Source organism: Myotis lucifugus, unplaced genomic scaffold (assembly GCF_000147115.1).
Source record: "Myotis lucifugus unplaced genomic scaffold, Myoluc2.0 scaffold_0, whole genome shotgun sequence".
In the NCBI taxonomy this organism is placed as follows: Eukaryota; Metazoa; Chordata; class Mammalia; order Chiroptera; family Vespertilionidae; genus Myotis; species Myotis lucifugus.
The window spans coordinates 57,489,168-57,509,757 of NW_005871048.1; the positions used below are offsets into that span (position 1 = coordinate 57,489,168).

Here is a 20,590-nt window from a genome sequence, read left to right on the forward strand (position 1 = left end):
TAGAGTTATGATATTTAAAAAGAAATATGAAAAATCTTGAGATTAAAATTAAATTTTAAATCATTTCCAATATGTCAGAGTATATGTAAAATATTTTTGTGAACAAGCTGATGAGAATTCAGATAAACAAAAATTATGAAGACTTTATGGGCAACCTAAAGTGGAATGGGTCACTGTGATAGCTACACCAACCACCAGAACTGCAGTAGACAATGAGAGTAGTATAGGAGAAAGCTGAGATGGAAGTTAGTGTTGATTTCAACTTCATTTTGCACTCATTGGATATTTTGTTCGATTTCTCCTCCACAATTAGCTGTGTAGATTGGCTTCTCTTACCTACCTCCCCACTTACATCTCTATTAATAGCACAAGCAAAACATTCAATCACATATCTTCCTGGAAAAGATTATGGCTCTCAAATTGAGTATTAGTAATACCAGAACAGTGGGGCCTTGACTTACGAGTTTAATTCGTTCCGAGACCGAGCTCGTTAAGGAGCTCGTTAACTCAAATTACTCTGTCAACTCAGTGCAAAAAATCGGCGGAGAGATAGCTGGTATCTCAAAAAACTCGTTAGTCGGGACACTCGTAAGTCAAGGCCCCACTGTATCTGTACATTATAGTGGACATGGGACCACATTACCTTCCCATTTCCCATGTGTGCAACTTATTTTGAAGTTCTCGATTCCAATAGACATATTCTATTCTTGCTGGAAGACAACTTTTCATAAATTTCTCACATTTTTTTTCACTTCTAGGTATTAACACACCCGATTTGCTTAGATTAATTTACATTCCAGGATAGTACAAATAGAAACTAGCTGCTACCCAGGGGCGTTCCAGCATGGTAGAATCCCCATGCAGGTTTCCTTAGATTCCAGAGAATAAAGGTAAAGCTAGGAATTCCCATGTGGTTTCCTGAGCTCAGTGTCTCTCAGCTGTGACACCAACTCACATGCACAGTTGATCTGTGAGCCTACATCACTCCCCTTGGGACTTGGGGAGCAAGGGAAACTGATACAAACCTGAAGCTTTGGATGTCTTCTCTGCTTAACCTAGTAAACCATCTCAATCTATTTGTGTTCATTGTGTCTTTAGTGGCCAAATCTATGAGATGTGGCAAGCCCACCTAGCAGCTGCCATAACGCACTACTTAGGGTCTGCTTGACAGTCCTCTTTGAAAGGCATGCAGTCCTCATGCTCACTTATTGGTCAGGCTTGTAAGGAAGGAGAAAAGTCATTTAAGCCTCTAATGAACCTTTTACACAAATGTAAAAAAATCGCAAAATGTCACTAACATTTTAGAAAATCCCACAGCACTAAAAAAGAAGAATCTCATTTAATAAATAGAGCATCCCTCTCTGGGGTACCAAGAAATAAGTCACAGAGAGTAAAGAACTTTAGAATAATTAAATTAAAATTTCTAAGGAAGTGGAAAAATGTAGGACATTTTTATAAAAAGAATCATTTGAAACATGTATTTTATTTCACATGATAAATAGTCAAAGCCAATGTTAAAAGGGGGTGATATGAATAAAACAGTGAAGGATAAATCCAGAAGGCCTAATGCGCTTCTAATAGAAAACCTATTGGCAAAATTGCAGGTGAGCTCTTTCCCCCCACCCTTTGCCTACCTCCATCCATCTTCATTTCTTCTTATGCCCCAACTATCTTCTTCTTGGGTCAATCACAGATATTAGCTCCAAGTCTAGGCCCAGAAAGGCAAATTCCCCTGAGGAAAAAAACAGCTGGCAATCCACAGTTCTCCTTTGTACAATTCTCTCCTCTCAGGTTTTAGTCCATTCAATTCTCCTGGTTTGCATACTGATTTGTCCTTGGCAATATGTGTGGTTTTTTCTTTGTTTGTTTTTTGGGTAATCTATTTGGCTGTTCTATATTTTGTCAGTGGGAATGTTGTCCTGTTTATTATTAACTATGATAAAATACAGATGTCTATAATGACTTATCATATAGTTTCAGAGACAAATTTAGATTCACATTTCTATCCCTAGCTATTACTAAAAAAAATTAAATTTGTATCCCAGTAATTCATGTAGATATCATATTTCACTGATTCAATCTCAAAGTTAACTGAAATTTCTATCTAACTTGCAGCACAGTCTTTTTCAATATGAAGAATGATTTTATGTACATTTATACTTATAATATAGGGTGATCAATCCCCACTTTTTTATTATGGGCTTCTAATTCAATTTTACTCCATCCAGAATGTTCAGCCTTTTCAAATCAGTAGCACAAGATGAACTCGTTAGTTCTCATGTCTGTGGCACTTGACTTTTTTATGTCCATCCCTCCTACAAATAAATAATTCTGTGTGTGTGTACAGTGAAATGTTCGGAGTCCAAAAGAATAGAATATTTATTCTCAAAATAAATATATTTGTAGCTCCATAAAGACATAAACATAATAGTTTAAAATGTGTCTAGGTGTTATAAAATTAGGTGCATATATGCAAATGCATACAAACACACAAGTTAGAATTCTGTTTTTAAACACAAATTAGGAAGGGAAGAGAGGTCAAGTTAGCCTTTCAAAAGAGCTTGAAAATGGGCTTCATATAGGATATAAGGCATAAATAGGGACCTGATAGAAGAGTAAGAATTTATAGGGTGGGTACATCAACTTAATGTGGAAGGATACAAGTTATAGAGGCATGCTATTTTCTGGTAAGTTTGTGGAATAGGTTTTATAATTTGATGAAGATATGAATGTCTCAGCCAAATGAACAATCTCCTTTTTTGTTAATACATTTTTATTGATTTCAGAGAGGAAAGGAGAGAGAGAGAGAGAGAGAGAGAGAGAGAGAGAGAGAGAGAGAGAGAGAGAGAGAAAGAAACATCAATGATGAGAGAGAATCGTTGATTGGCTGCCTCCTGCATGCCCCCTATTGGGGATTGAGCCCACAACCTGAGCATGTGCCCTTGACCAGAATTGAACAGGGGACCCTGCCATCCTCAGGCTGACATTCTATACACCAAGCCCAACCAGCTAAGGCAACAACCTCAACAATCTCCTCTCTTGACTAGGACATTTACTTGATTTATTTAGTTATTTATTTCTTACCAGACTGTAAAACATAGAAAGCTGAACTAGACTAAGCATTCTTTTTTTAAATTTAGTGGTCTATGGCTATATTTTAGAGGATAATTGAGCCCCCTGATATCACATAAACATTGTATTTTACACACAGACACACAAACGTGCAAATTTTTTCCTAGGGTAGGGGTTCCTATCCCTTTTTAGATTATCATTTCATTCAGTGCCTTAAAAATAACAATAAATGTAAAGTTCCGAACTTGTTTTAATTTTTCTCCTCCTTGACCATAACCCCTAGAAAGAACATGCAGCTGCCTGGTCCTTCTCTTTTGGACATCCAATTAGGTACTTGTTACTCTATAGATTTCAAGATAGAAGCACCTTTACAAGCCTTAGAAACCCAAGAGATTTTGCCTCTAGCAAAAGTCTTTAAAACCTCTAACTCCTAAAATAGCACAATTTAGTTTATCTTCAGTTTAGTTTATCTTAGTTCAATCTAGTTTAAGAAATACTTATTTAAGTAAACTCCTTCAATAAATACCTATCCCTAGCCTTCTCTCCTCTTACATTATTTATCACTGCACCTTTATGGGCACAAAGGAAGGAGGAAATATTCTCAGCTGCCACTGTAGCCCAGAGGAAAGGGGTGATCATTTGTTATTTTTTCTCTAATTTCTTTTATCTTATTAATCAAAATAAATCTCATGGTTTTAAGTATTTTGCATTTACTTACATTTTTAGACATGTATTGATAGATATATTCCTATATTTTAAATCCAAAATGCTTAAGAAGACTCCTTGAAGTTGTGAGGAAAAATAGGTATACAATGTTCAATGTCATTTGCACACCTCAAGATTTTTTTTTAATTCAGTGATTTTCAAAACTGTAAGAAGGAAGATGCCAGGCTTCTAGAAGAATATAAACCTTATCTAAAATATTTTCCAATGACTCTCTCTAGAAAGGATAAATTAATTATTAGAAAGAATGTTTCTACTGTATATTATACATGGCATTTAAGGTCTTGAGGCAGATGATGTCCTGTAAAATATATGTCTATGCAAAACTTAAATAAATGTCTTCAAAGTAATCTCGATATCTTTACAGTACTAGCAAAGAAATGTACCCTTCTTAAGACACTTTAAGGTGTAAGTCAGCAGTAGTTTAGCAGGAGATGTCTTGAATTTTATAGACAAAGAAAAGAAATCTGACCTGTTGTAGGGTCCTGAGTAACCCCTCATTTCTTTAAGGAGAGCCCCCAGTGCTTTAGGACCAGCCCAGATTAGACTCACAATCAGGGTGGCCCATGAAACAAGGCCAATTTTCAACTGGTCGCACTCTTGGGAGACCAGATGGGAAGAGGAATCTCAAGTTATTGAACCCAGACCTCACTAAGGTTCTTTTTTTCTCTTGGAGGAGATCTTTAGAGAACCCTCTCACATGTGGAAAATAAATCACTTATTTTTTATGCCAGACACCAAGCCAAATAGACATCATTGTCCATCCATTGTTTCATCCTCTGTGCTTTTCTCTGGCCCCAGAAAGAAAGTGTTCAGGAAAGTATTTATCAATCTAAATTATATATTTGTTGATGGCCAGAGGGAAGGAGTACAGGGACTGGGTGGAGGTGGGCAAAGGAGGGGAAAATGGGGACATCTATAATAGTGTCAAAAATAAAAATAAAGTTAAAAATAAAAATAATAAATTATATATGTGAGTTATTTTAAAATGACCATAAATATTTTTACAATCCATTCCATTGTTAAGCTTTCTTTCTCATTTCTATTTTTGATGGAAAGTAATGGTTTCATTTGGATTCATAACACTTCATTTATATTTTTCTATATTATCAATCCTATATAATAAAAGGCTAATTATGCCCATTGACCGAACTGTGGAACCAGTGGTGCAATGATGGGTCACTATGATGTGCACTGACCACCAGGGGGCAGACGCTCAATGCATGAGCTGCCCCCGCCCACAGGCCCCAGGCCAGCCAAGGCGGATGACAGTGGGGGCCTCCCAATCGCCCCTCCGGTCACCCCACAGATTGGTGCTGATCACCCGCCAGGTGTAGGGACCCTACCCATGCATGAATTTTATGCACCGGGCCTCTAGTATTAAAATAATGTTCAGTCTTCTCTGTAACTTTTGTATACTCCATTTCAAGAGTTCCCACCTTTTTTCCCTTTTCCCTCCAGGCTCAACAAAATGAGTAATCACTTATTTATTTCTGACCAGACTGTGTTTACGTGCTTTAACATGTTTTCAGCTGCTTCCTGATACTGGGCCGTCTTCTCTAAATGTCTTATTGGTTGTAAATTTAAAGTTATTTCATTGAATTCCTTCTTTTACATCTGATATTATCTTACTCACTAGAGCAGAAAGAGCAAAATGCTAATGAGGATGCTACCAGAATAGCATAGCATATTTGCCACAATCTGGATTTAAAAAAAAACAAATATAGAATTTATTGGCTATTTGGAAGAACAGCAGGCATAAAATTATAACTGTGCATTAGTAAATCTATTTAAAAATTTCTAGATTTTTTAAAGTTAATGAACACACACAAAAATAGAAGCTGTTAAATTGGAGAATGAATGTTACAGTCATTGTGATGCATTCATCAAAATTTATCCTTCAAAGAGCTGCTAGCCCAACCATTTAATCGCAATGTAATCTTACTAATATAATTCTAATTTTTCAAAATTTTCCCAGTTTTTCTCATTTTATTATTATTGTTGACACTATTACAGATGTCCCCATGTTCCTATTCTTTGCCCACCTCCACCCAGCATCATGCCCCTCTTCCCTCTGGCCACCATCGCACTGTTGTCTGTGCCCAAGGGCTTTGCATGTATGTTCTTTGACCAATCATGTCAGCTTCTTTTATCCAGTCCTCCGCTATCCCCTCCCCTCTGACAGCTGTCATCTGTTTCATGTATCAATGCCTGTTTCTATTTTGTTTGTCAGTTTATTTTGTTCATTAGCTTCCACATATAAGGCAGATCATATGATATTTGTTTTTCTCTGACTGGCTTATCACTCAGCATAGTAATCTCCAGGTCCGTCCATTTTTGAAATATAACCAAATACCAACAATTACCAATATCCAAAAGGCATCAATATTTCTGAGTGAGAAAGAATCTCGCACAATATGTTTTTCTGAACTAGTAATCAAAATTTTACAGACAGAATTGATAGATATTTATTCACTTTTTAAGACTTGCTCTTCATTTTTCTTTAAATGAAGAGTGAAAATATCACATTTTTTATAGATTATCCTTTTGGTAACAAATTACATATTTTTCCTGTACTTCATAAATATATCATCGTAATTTCTCATTTAATGTGAGGAACTGAAAAATAAAAGTTAACTGATATTAAGTGGTAAAGTTTCCATCAACATAATACCTATCCTGAAGTGTAATCTTACTTTAATTCTGTGAGATAAAAAATCGATTGGATCTCAGTTTCTTCTTTTAGTCTAAAAATCTATATATATAAAAAGCTAATATACAAAGTGTCCCCTCAGGAGTTCGACTGGGAGATTGGGAGTTCGCTCACTCACTATGATGTGTGCTGACCACCAGGGTTGGCGTGGAACATGGTGGGTGACCAGCAGTGGCAGTGGGGTGCTGAGGGAGCTAGGGAAGGAGGAGGCGGGGAGGCGGGTAGGTGGGGAGGCGGGGAACCTGATCGGCTCTGATCGTGGGCAAGGCCTAGGGACCCTACCCTTGCATGAATTTTGTGCACCGGGCCTCTAGTAAAAAATAAAATAAAGACAGCCTTAAACTATATATTGCCACAAGACCACTTTTACCTTATAAAATTGTAGACAAATTATATTAAGATGAATGTTATGCATGTTTCCTTCATTGACTGAACATGCCACATTTTAAATGATCAGATTTCATTAACTTATCTGCACTTAAAATATGACTTTAAATTCAATGGATTGTTCAGCTTTAATTATGAAACTGCTCAGTATAAGCAGTGAGTTATAATTAACCACATCTAAATAAAAAAGTTAAATCAGGAAAATGACTTTTAAATGTGCAGCCCAGCACCAGTTGTTCTATTTTCATTAATTGTCATGTATCTTGCCATGTCCTTTATCTGCTTGTGAATTTACAAGGAACATAGCAGGTTGTGAATTTTTAATAGGTTTTCCTCAAGGAAAGAAAAGGTCAGCATTAACATAAAATTCTTCTTAAAGATTTGTGGCACAAATGTTTCACACCAAAGAACAGGTGTTACTGAGGAACTAAAGCCTCAATAATCTGACATTTTTTCTCCATTTAAAGAAAACTTAATGTCTCACATAATAAAATAGCACAAGGTCAAATCAATATAAAAGTTATTTCAAAGTAGATGCTGTAAGGTATTTGACACATAATTCATAATCCCACCTCTCAGTAATAGAAACAACTGATTTTATTCAGTTAAATGTTTAATAAATTCAAGTATTGATAACTAACATCCTATATAATAAAAGGCTAGTATGCAAATAAACTGAACAGCGGAATGACCGGTTGCTATGATGCGCACTGACCACCAGGGAGAAGACGCTCAATGCAAGAGATGTCCCCTGGTGGTCAGTGAGCTTCCACAGGGGGGCGCTGCTCAGCCAAAAGCCAGGCTCATGGCTGGTGAGTGCAATGGCGGTGGCAGGAGCCTCTCCCGCCTCTGCTGCAGGTGGGCGGTAAGGAGCGAGGGGTCCCAGACTGTGAGAACCCTGTACTGCAAGAGGGATGTCTGACTGCGGGCTTAAGTTGGCAGGTGGACATCCCCAAGGGTTCCTGGACTGCAAGAGGGTGCAGGCTGGGCTGAGGGACCCCACCTCCCAGTGCACGAATCTCGTGCACCAGGCCTCTAGTTCAAATATAAAAGTGAAGAGCAACAAGAAAGCTACAGTTTTTCGTATTAACATTCATCTGATATTACTTAGTACAGTGGTCAGCAAACTCATTAGTCAACAGGGCCAAATATCAACAGTACAACGATTGAAATTTCTTTTGAGAGCCAAATTTTTTAAACTTAAACTATATAGGTAGTTACATTGTTATTAACTTAATTAGGGTACTCCTAAGGCTTAGGAAGAGCCACACTCAAGGGGCCAAAGAGCCGCATGTGGCTCGCAAGTTGCAGTTTGCCAACCACGGACTTAGTAAATGAGTTGAAATGTGAAATAAACACACATGAGGGAGAGAGACAATACCAGGGAAGAAGTAATTAAAGTAATAAAAAGCAACTTAAAAAGAAGAGGGCAGGGGATTGTGATTAAAGAACTTTGTGCATGGCTCTTTTTCTTTACCTGTTAGGAAATCATCAATATCAACATCAATGTTATTGTTAGTTCTTGTCTCCCACTGTTCACCTACAGGAGGGAGCAACTCCCCAAATGCACCTCTCGGCATTATGCTAGTATCTGTTGCTTCTTTACTGTCCAGTTCTCAAATATGTTTATTTAAAGAAGATTCTGATAAACATATGCTAATGGAAACCCCCAAACATGGTTACTTTGGCCCTTTAATCTAGTGTTAGTGATCAGCTGTTTCCCTTTTTAAGAAAATTTACTTTTTAGCCGGCTGGCGTGGCTCAGTGGTTGAGCAGTAACCTATGAACCAGGAGGTCATGGTTAGATACCTGGTTAGGCCATATGCCCTTGGTTGAGGGCTGGATCCCCAGTGTGGGGTGTGCATAAGGCAGCCAATCAATGATTCTCTCTCATCATTGATGTTTCTATCTCTCCTTCTCCCTTCCTTTCTGAAATCAATAAAAATATATTTGCAAAGAAGAAAATTCACTTTTCTTTTATGTACGCTCTAATGGTTCAAGAAAATTTTATTGTAGTTCTAGATCTTTAGGCCAAAAGGTATAAATTCACAGGTTTAATTTATTTCTCTTAATTATGAGGAGGTTGAAATCCTCTTATTTCTCAAAACCACAGTCCAACTTCCAATCCTCATCTTTTTGATTCCCTAATACCATGTTCAATTTTCTAATCCAACAGGAACTCCCAGGATGTGAAATTTAATTTCCACTCTCTGTAGTATAAGTGAAAGCAAAAATCCTGCTGTGATTCATAGTCCAAAATGGAGCATTATTAAAATTAAAATCTCACCAATACTAGCAACTTTTTTTCATGACTAACTGAATAAAATAGAACTGGTATTAATGATTCCCATCTTGCCTTATACCCTCTCTACTCCAAATCTATGTTCTATATTCATCCGGTATTTCCCCAGGAAGTGTAAAATGCAAGAAAATTTCCAAGTTTAAACTTCTTCTCATTCTTTATCAAGTAACTTATGTGTTATATACTTAAGGAAACACTCCCTCATTTCTATGGGCTAGCTTATGGGTTGTTAAGTGAATTTCCATTACATACAGTGTTTGAATCTTCCATAGAACTAATAAGGAATTGCTGCTTTACTTTTAGAAGTACCTGATTCTTCTGAGAGTAAATAAATATTTCTCAATTAAAAATGTTGAAAGATTAAAAATGTTGAAAGATTAGACAGTAAACATTATAACTCTCTACTACAAACCACAAATTTATCTGATCAAATGATTGATAATATCAATAATCTTTTCTTGAATTATGTTGATTCCCAGACAGAGTAAGAAATATGCAATGCTTATGCCTGCCATTTGGAAAATTACCCAGTGTTTCACATCCATATAATTGGAAAGTTGCCCGGCAACTACGTGCAATTTCAGTTACTAAAAAGCATCAATCTTTTGACTTTTTGAGAGTGTTTCTCTGGACAACGCAGTCATTAGTTACTTCTAAGAGCTTTTTACTTAATAGCAGGTGTTTGTTTCTTGAGTTTTCTCAACCTTGCTTTGTTGTTTATGAATAGTAAAATATGCCATAAAAATTGTCACCTGACGTCTTTTCCTCCAAAGTATATATCAATTTGGGGTTTACTTTATCCATTAGGCCTGTAATAATGAGTAATTTTCCAGAAATAAAAAAATGGAGTCTGATCCAAATTTGATGGCTAAGTGCTAATTACTGCAAACTATTAGGCAAAAAGCAGACTACTTTTGTAGACCCAACAATACTAGTAATACAATATATTAGCATTTTTGTGTCTCAAAATATTTATTTAAGGTAAACAGTTTTGATATTCATATAAAATGTTTTCACAGTTACGTTCATTTACAAGCTCCCATTAATGAAACTTTCAAATAAAGAAACAAAATTATATTTTAAAGAGAAAATAATCAGTTTAATATTTTCCCATGTAATTAGATCAAAATGCATGTTGATATGTCATCTAAAGAGCAAAAATCAAACCTATTTAGGTAAATATGTCTCTCTAATTTTTTTGCATAATTGAAAAATATAGTCTCCAATTTTTAATTCTCTAAGCTACATGTCAGTATGCCTATAATGAATTATTACTACATTTTATATGAATATTAAAAAACACTTTCACAATATCTAAATTGTTATAAATGCTTTATAGTTTTTATATTTCTTATCTGATAAAAAAATAAATATAAATTTTAAAAGTATACTCGTTTATTGCAAATAATCAAACTGTGATCTTAGCATAGAAAATGTTTATTGATTGGATGGTACAATTAAAGAGATATTTATAATTCTTGTGTTTTACAAAGCCATGCTCTGTTCCTTCCATGGCGAGCCCCTCCCCTCGGGGTAAGAATTCCATGGGAGCAAATGGATATTTACAACTGGAACCTGTATGTCCTTTTTTAGACTGTACTTGAGATTCTTGGGATCCATTTTCCCTACTCAAACATCCCTGCACTTGCTTCTTGGTCCAAGGAGGGTCTCTTTTCCAGGTCTGCCACCTTAAGGCCAGATTCACCCACTGTTATATTCACCTCTAACCCAGGTATGTGCCCTGACCAGGAAACAACCAGTGACCTCTTGGTTCTTAGGTTGACGCTCAACCAAGGAGCCACACTAGCTGGGCTCAACTCTCATTTAAAAAACTAAAATAACTGACCCCATTATTCAGTGATGGGATATAAGAAACTCTTTGAATTCTTTCAACATTACGTGCCTTTAGACATTATCATGGGTATACTCTTTTTTTATTCTTCCTAGCTTCATTCAGACCAAGATAAAGGAGATGGATCACTCAAATATATTTTATCTGGAGATGGAGCTGGTACTCTTTTTATTATTGACGAAAAAACAGGTGACATTCATGCCACAAGAAGAATTGATCGAGAAGAAAAGGCCTTTTATACTCTACGTGCACAAGCTATTAACAGAAGAACGCTGAGGCCAGTAGAACCAGAGTCTGAGTTTGTGATCAAAATCCACGATATCAATGACAATGAGCCAACATTCCCAGAGGAAATTTATACAGCTAGTGTTCCTGAAATGTCTGTCGTAGGTAAGTGTATTTAAAACATTTATGGTGGCCAAAACCGGTTTGGCTAAACAAGAAATTCTCAAAATATTATGACCACTTAATTGAAATCACCATTGACTCCTACAAAAATCATACATAATATCCTCACTTAGGACAGGAGTTTTTGTATTTGTAAATCTTACAATACAAAGACCTCATCGATGTCTCTAACTCTCTATCTCTCTCCCTTCCTCTCTGTAAAAAATCAATAAAATATATTTTAAAAAAAAAAAACATTTATGGTGTTTTTCAAAAAGTATTTAAAAAACAAGAAATTCTCAAAATATTATGACCACTTAATTGAAATCACCATTGACTCCTACAAAAATCATACATAATATCCTCACTTAGGACAGGAGTTTTTGTATTTGTAAATCTTACAATACAAAGAAGTGGACACTTTCCTCAAAAATCCAAGAAAATACCATTTAACTTAGTAGAAAACTATGAAAATGTAAATTTTTGTCACATAAATTTGGATAATAGCTGTGTAATATTTTGACACCAAATATAAGTACATTTAGAACATAGGTATAAAAAGAGTCTCTGCATATATAGTCTAGTCATTTACCTTGAGTTTGTCTGGATTATCTTGACAATATAAATGATGGTGTTAATGAGATCATCCAATTATTTTACATAGACCACATTCATTTTTTATGAATAGAGGATTATAAAAAATTCAACATATGAAAACAGTTTTAGAGATATATGTTTGGATTTAGTAAAATAGATTCATTTCTCAAATGTAGGACAAGTTATATAAACTGATAACAATTGGAAAAAAATTTGTAAAAGTTGTTATAGCAAAGTTTGAACTCTTCATTTCTCAAAAGCATTGTTCTAGGATTACTATTTAATATTTACTTCACTGAATCCCAAGGACTTTTGTCCATTGCCTTATTATAAAGCCCTTTTAAATGCCTTGAACTTTATGAGATAGCTTTTCATAGTTGGTGGAACTTGGGATCATCTTGGATTGCTTCTAAATTTAAATTTTAATCTATTCATAAAATTGTATTCTAGAGCAGATGTTAATTATTTTTATAGTTAATTAGTGCAGAGGGGGAAAGGAGCATACTTACTCCTTTGTGATTAGATATGCCCTTTACATCAAACAAATCTATTATGAGAAAATTAATTTAAGTATCAAACCTGAGCATTTGTAAAGTGAATGCATTTTTAAAAAATCTGATACACTCTATCAGTATCTATTTGCATGCATAAAAATAAACTTGTTGGCTACATAAATATGTACTTGAACTCAGAGTTAACTCTCAGTATGATTTTCATCTAAATTATCAATACATGTTTTTTTAAGAGGTCATGATTAAAGCCAAAATCATTCAAGTCTTCCATGAAAACCAGTGCTTTTGCTCCTCCTTCTGGTACTGTGCAGAACTAAGCTGAATTTGGATACTTCAGGTACTTCTGTGGTGCAAGTCACAGCTACCGATGCCGATGACCCTTCCTATGGAAACAGCGCCAGAGTCATTTACAGCATACTCCAAGGGCAGCCGTATTTCTCTGTGGAGCCTGAAACAGGTCAGGAACCATGAATTGGTTTGTTAATTTAATATTCTTTACAATCTCTACAAGTAGAAAAAAGGTGTGAAAATAAGAACAAACATTACCATTAATACTCCCAGCAGAGTGATGATGCCACACCTAGAGATTTACAAACTTCAAGTTGAATGATTGAGCAAGCTAAAGGCCAGGTAGGGTTGTGGGGTGGGGCGAGGGGGGTAAGAGATCAACCGAAAGACTTGTATGCATGCATATAAGCATAACCAATGTTCACAAGACACTGGGGGGTAGGGGAGGCTGGGGGAATGTCAAGGGGGAAAAAAAGGAGACATATATAATACTCTTTGTAATACTTTAAGCAATAAAATAAAATTTTTTAAAAAAGAAAAGATGCCCGTTTTTACGTATGGGTTTGCGTCACATGGGCTTAGGTCATTATCCAGTACCTATGGTATTCTTTAAGAATTAGGAACATGACCCAAATTGTAAAATATCTGCATTGGATCACTTTTAAAATTTCTAGACAATAAACATTAATAGCAAAAAACATACCTTGTCTTTTAAAAGTCTCTAGTTTGGACATATACTTTGTGAGCTTAATCAACAGATAATTGAGGTGACAGTGAAGATAACAAATGTTTTTATATTTTCTTTAAGGTATCATCAGGACTGCTTTGCCAAACATGAACAGAGAAAACAGGGAGCAATATCAAGTGGTTATCCAGGCCAAGGACATGGGCGGCCAGATGGGAGGCTTATCGGGGACTACCACCGTCAACATCACGCTGACAGATGTCAATGACAATCCACCTCGCTTCCCCCAGAGTAAGCTGCCTTTAATGGTCTTTCTGCAGGGTAGAAGCTTTAGAGTAAAAAAAAATCAGAAAAAAAACCCCTCTCTCTCTCTCTCTCTCTCTCTCTCTCTCTCTCTCTATATATATATATATATATATATATATATATATATACTCTTCATCTATAATTGTAATCTAAAACTATTTCTTCCAGTTAGCAAAAGAAAATAATGTTTTATTGGACAACAAAGTAAGAGATAATTCTACAACAAGTCTGTTTATTTCCACTTAGAATTTAATAAGGAGGATACTAACTTGAGGGTACATTTTTTTCAATAAAAAAATCTAATTGGACAGATTAGAAAGGACACCGTAGGGAGCACTAATCAGATTTGCATTTGGATATCAGTGTCAGATTTGCATTTAATCTCTCTGCCTTTGGAATAGCAATCATAAATAAAACATTTTGTATTCCTATCTATTTATAGGTCTATTTTGTGTTATAGAATTAACCTTCAAATTCTCAAAATAGGTCATGAATGGCTTAAGAATCATTAGCTTCTGACATTATAACACAGGTTTTATTCTCTTTTTTTATACAAATTTAGTAGACCTGCAAGTAGAGAGGATGTTTATTAGGCCTCAATGGACACTCCAAGACTTAGCCAATTTCCTGCCAGTCTAAAAGATCCTATGCTCAAGATGAGATTCTACATTATTACGAATGTGGCATAAAAATGGAGGCTTTAGTAAGGTCTATGTACTTAATTTTTAGCATTTACTGTGTATTAACTTCTGAATTGATCCCCTAATTTTAAGTGAACCTTTGTGATAAAGTTTTAAAGTACAGCTTCTTGTGATATTTATATTTTTACACTAAAGTCCATTGCACAGAAAGAATTATAGTCTGAGGATTCACTGTATTATTTTGGCTCTTTAAAAGCATTTTTCCTCTTTTCTGTGCTATTTTTGTCTAATGTTGATAATTGAAAGTGCATGATTGGAATTGAATTTTTTTTTAATCACGTTTGTGGAAATATGAAATTCAAGTAGAATTGTGTTAGTAGACTAATCATATGCTTATGTATTTGTGACAATTCTTTTGTTAGATACTTCAGGTACATGACAGTTATGTCTGCTATTGTGGTGTCTGGCCCAAAATACAGGGAGGAGGGTGTTTACTTATCCTGTTTTTAAATAATCAGGTTTCAGCTCCAAGTTACATTTAACATTGGCAGGGAATAGGAAACCAATTATAATCCTGTATAGTTCTTTCAGAACAGGTCTAAAGAGGTGCCTCTTTACATAAAACTTAAATTTCACATTTTATATTTATTTCTGATTGTCCTTTAGTGCAAGCCTGTTACCAGAACAATGGCCAGACAAGTTCAGGAGGGAAAAAAAATTGTCCAATTGTGTATTCTGCAATGATAAAAAATATTTCTGAAAAATATTTTATTAATAATAACTGAACAGCCTGGCCAGTGTTGCTCAGTGGTTTAGTATAAACCCATGAACCAAGAGTTCACCAGTTCAATTCCAGGTCAGGGAATATGCCAGGGTTGCGAGCTAAATCCCCATTAGGGGGCGTGCAAGAGGCAGTTGTCTCTCATCGATATTTTTATCTCTCTCTCCTTTTTCTCTCTAAAATCAATTGAAAAATATTATTAAAAATAATAATAACTAACCATTAAAAGGAGTATTATATTTTAAGTGAAGAGGAACATGTATACACATGTGTCTTTATGGCAGTCCATTAAAAAATGGTGCATTCAATAAGCAAATTAAGATTCTAATTAAATAAAAATGGACATTTGAAAGTTAATAATTCCTGAAGAAAATATTTTTATCTGTTATAACATCTTTATTAATTCAATAATTGTTTTCTTTTAAGTCAGAATTTGTAATTGGTATCTGGTAGGCATATCATATAAGCCCTGAAATAATAATAATAATGTTAATAATAATAAAGCATAACATATTTTCTCAATAGCATTTTTATTGGATCCCATACCAAGTTACTTACTGGTCTACTTTATGTAATCATCCAAGTGAGTATTATGACCTCCATTTTACAAATGAGACAATAAGAGCCACATTGCAGCTAATGGCAGAGGTGGGTAGACATCCATATCCAACTCCAAATGTACAAACCAATTCATTTAGAGAAATTTTAGAGTATACTGTATCTTGTCTCATTATTTTGTAATCATAGGAAACATAATTTTTGAACTTTTATTTTCTCAATTGTCTTTTCTTCAATGAATATCTTACTATTGGGAACACTGAGTAATGGCAATCAGAATGTTACTTGATAATTTAAGTCATCTAACACCCAAAACATTAGTTTTTAACTTCTTTTTAAAAAAATATATTTATTGAATTCAGAGAAGAAAGGAGAGGGAGAGAGAGATAGAAATATCAATGATGAGAAAGAATCATTGATTGGCTGCCTCTTGCACACCTCCTACTGGGGATTGAGCCCATAACCAGGGCATGTGCCTTTGACTGGAACTGAACTGGGGACCCTTCAGTCTGCAGGATGATGCTCTATCCACTGAGCCAAACCAGCTAGGGCTAGTTTTTAACTTCTAACATCATTACATTAAATAGCCAAAGTTTGGAGAGGCTTCTACAGTTTATGAAGCCTTTCTAATGGGACATCACTAAAATCTCACAACTAACTTGTATAGACCCATTGATATTTTTCTTATACCCAATGTATAGAAAAGTAAAGGAGGTTCCAAGTGGAGATGATAAAGAAAACAAATTGGTGTTGCTTCATAGAAATATATTGCAAACCAATTGTGTGTGCTACATATGTCATTTTACATTTTCTGTCAGCCATATTTTAAAAATGAAAAGAGAGGACATTTATTTAATCACTAGAGGCCTGGTGCACAAAAATTCGTGCACTTGGGGAGGGGAGGGGGTGTCCCTAGCCTGTCCTGTACCTTCTCGCAGTCCGGGACCCCTTGGGGGATGTCTACCTGCTGCCTTAGGCCCACTCCCTGGGGGAGTGGGCCTAAGTTGGCAATCAGACATCCCTCTGGCAGCCCGGGAGCCCTTGGGGCTGTCCACCTGCCGGCTTAAGCTTACTCCCTGGGAGAGCGGGCCTAAGCCACAGTCAGACATCCTTAGCACTGCTGAGGAGGTGGGAGAGGCTCCCGCCACTGCCGCTGCGCTCACAGCCATCTGCCTGGCTTGTGGATGAGAGGAGCTCCCTCTGTGGGAGTGCACTGACCACCAGGGGGAAGCTCCTGCATTGAGCATCTGTCCCCTGGTGGTCAATGCGCATCATAGCGACTGGTCGTTCCCGGTCATTCCACCATTAGGGTCAATTTGCATATTACCCTTTTATTATATAGGATATATTTTATTAACCCAATGTTATCCTTTAAACATATCATCGATGTACCAGGTAAAACCTATTTAGATATTTTACATTATTTTCTCCCATGTTTCTTTGAAACCCTTACAACGAGTATTTTCTAGTTACATCAAGTCTCAATTCAGACTTAGCATATTTCCAGCCAATAGCTGCCTGAGGGCTGTTGGCTTCGCTAGTGGCTGTGAACTGGGACAGCTTAGGAGCAGACTGTGGAGTCATCCTATATGAGTCCCAATGCTGTTTTCTCTACCCAGTACCTTTTTCATCTTGGTCAGTTAAGGAAAATGAAATAGCAATGCATATTCCACAAAGTGGTATAAAATGAAATAATTGAGTGTCTCTGAAGCCCTGGACTCAGTGACTGCCACTAGTGTATTCACGTGCTCAATAATGTTGATTTGTGCAAGTACTGATCTATTATTATTATTATTCAATGTTATAAAAGTGGTGTCAGAACTTAAACTTCCACGTACATTGTTTGATCCAAATTCAACATTTCCCAATATGCTACATCTGTGGAGGATAAAAATCTGTCATTTGGAAGGCAAAGGGGCAGAAGAAAACTCAGAAAATCTACTGCTTACCTTCCAGGAGCAAACACTGTGTTTCCTCCTTCATTGTTTAGCTAATTTTATTGCGTGGATCTATAACAGTCCTTCTCTTGTTTGCCTTCCAGAGAACATTTTACCATGTCTTGAGACATTTTTGCTTCTCTGAATTGGTGGGTACTACTGGCATCTAGTGGGTGTAAGCCAGAAATACTGCAGATGTCCTTAGAATTCACAAAACAAAGAATTACTGGGCCTCAACTGTCAACAGTGCCAAGAGTGAGAAACTTTGATATGTTATATGAGGAGCTGTTCAAGTGAAATCAACTTTTACCTAAAAATACTTATTGAGAATGCTATCTTAGAAGTTAGATGTATGCATTTTGCTTAAAAAACCACTGTGTTTTTTTTTGTCCCTATGATATGTTTCATTAAAGCATGGGAGGCAGGTCATACATAAATAGAGACATTGGATACATACAAGGTATTGGCTCAGTTCTGGATAAAGGAAGAATATGTGTGTGATAGTAGGAGGGTAAGATAAGGAAATGTCTTATTTAAGAGGTACTATTTCATCAAAATACTTTAAGATAAAATAGATCTAGCCATACAAAGAGATGGGAACTTTCTCCAAGCGGAGGGACTAGTATGGGAGAAACTCACAGGAACATTGACAATAGTAAAATTTCATTAGTGTTAACAAACATAACTGTGTGCCCAATCTAACTTATCATTAGGATTTTGTGGTTTTAGAGGTGAACATTAATATGACATGTGCACCATAGTATGGTTCTAAAATAAAGGCAATGGATTCAAAGTTAGGGATGCATCTGAAAACTGAGTTCCAAAAGTGTTTTCTGCTTTTCGCTAGGTATAAATTTTTCACTCTCAAAAAAAGATCTCTCTGTTGAAATTATTTCAGAATCATGAGTTATTTCAAGTGCTATAATTTAATTTTAAAAACAATAAGTAAAGGAAAAAAATCTATTGCTTACCTTCCAGGAGCAAGCACTTTATTTCCAATTAATCATATGAAGATAAATAAGTCTTGATTTCTGATTACGGGTGGGTCACTGTCTAGCACAGGGGTTCTCAACCTGTGGGTTGTGACCCCTTTGGCGGTCGAACGACCCTTTCACAGGGGTCGCCTAAGACCATTCTGCATATCAGATATTTACATTACGATTCATAACAGTAGCAACAGTACAGTTATGAAGTATCAACGAAAATAATTTTATGGTTGGGTCACAACATGAGGAACTGTATTTAAAGGGCCAGAAGGTTGAGAACCACTGGTCTAGCATGATGTTTTAATATGAAATGACAAGCGTGATAAAGGAACAATGCACAGTGTAATGGGTGTACAGAGGAGCAGCACTGGTCCAAATATCGGGGGTGGGGGTTGGGGGACTCAGTGCCTTTTATAGTGGAAGCTATTTTTGGAGAACCTATTACCTGACCTAAATCCTTTCTTAAAACTATACTTATACCTACTATAAGCCATAAGAATAGGAAGAGAAGGAGAGGTCATCAAGTTGGAAATTAGCAAAGTTACCTATTTATGAGTGGGCATATTCTGCACAGAAAAAGAGGAACATGCTTCAAAGTGACCACAATGATTACCTTTGGTGATGAAATAGTAGGTGACTTTAATGATTGCTTTTCTGTAGTTTCTATTTTTATATATTTTTGTAATTTGATAATTCTAACAAAAAGAGAGTAATGGAATGGAAAGGACAAAAGAGACAATAAAATGAGCACTGGAAAGCAGCCATTGGAATTGACATAATGCAGGCAATTGTGGATGATCTTTCCCCGTTAGTTTTAGTTGAAATCATTTGGAAAAAGCTGGAGGATAACAAGTTGAGGAATAAAAGGAAGTCAGAAAGAGGACTGAACAAATAGTCTCTACCCGTTAAGTAGCTGAGATGTACATGAAAATAAAATAGAAAAGGAGTAGAGAAAGTTCTGAATTAGAGATGGGTCACTAGATCATTGTTTTAAATTTAAATTCTTTATCATTTAAAGTATTACATGAGTCTCCTTTTTCCCCCATTGACCTCTCCCCAGCCACTTCCACCCCCCAGCACATGCCCTCACCCCCCTACTATCTGTGTCTATTGGTTATGCTCACATGCATGCATACAAGTCCTTTGGTTGATCTCTTACCCCTTCACCCACCGCCTTCCCTCATAGATTGGACAGTCTGTTTGATGCTTCTATGTCTCTGGTTCTATTTTTATTCATCAGTTTATTTGTTCATTATATTCCACAAATGAGTGAGATCATGTGATATTTATCTTTCTCTGACTGGCTTATTTCGCTTAGCATAATGCTCTCTAGTTCCATCCATGCTGTTGCAAATGGTAAGAATTCCTTCTTTTTTAGAGCAGCATAATATTCCATTGTGTACATGTACTACAGTTTTCTAATCCACTCATCTGGATAATTTTGAGAGTCTCCTATATCCCAGGCTTTAAGCAGGAATTAGGCTACAGTGGCCAGCAAGGACCTGAGCTACCCATTGAAGGCGTAGACAAAAAGTGATAACCACATTGTATTTATGAGGTCTAGCAAGGTGGTAAGTGCTGTGAAGAACATAAAGCAGGGAACATGACTAGAGAATGGCAGGGGTGTTATTTTAAAAAGAATTAATAGAGGAGAATACTCTAAGGAAGCCTGAATAACTACAGAAACTGAAAATGCATAAAACTAGGCAATTTATCTTCTCTAGACCTCAATTGCTACATATGCAGTTCTTATCTCATAGGGTTACAAGTAAGATACATGATTTCATGTATAAAATGTATTCAGCTCATCCAGCGTGGCTCAGTGGTTGAGTGTCGACCTATGAACCAGGAGGTCACAGGTTT

At 36.0% G+C, this 20,590-nt stretch overlaps 1 protein-coding gene across 1 annotated transcript in view; it reads left to right on the top strand.

Moving 5' to 3' along the window:
• The window catches only part of CDH10 (cadherin 10), a 68,606-nt gene that overhangs the window by 15,709 nt on the left and 32,307 nt on the right, over nt 1–20,590 (top strand). The window contains 3 exon segments of the mRNA XM_023752714.1: nt 11,145–11,439; nt 12,883–13,002; nt 13,642–13,809. Of these exon segments, the coding sequence (XP_023608482.1) occupies nt 11,145–11,439; nt 12,883–13,002; nt 13,642–13,809 (583 nt within the window).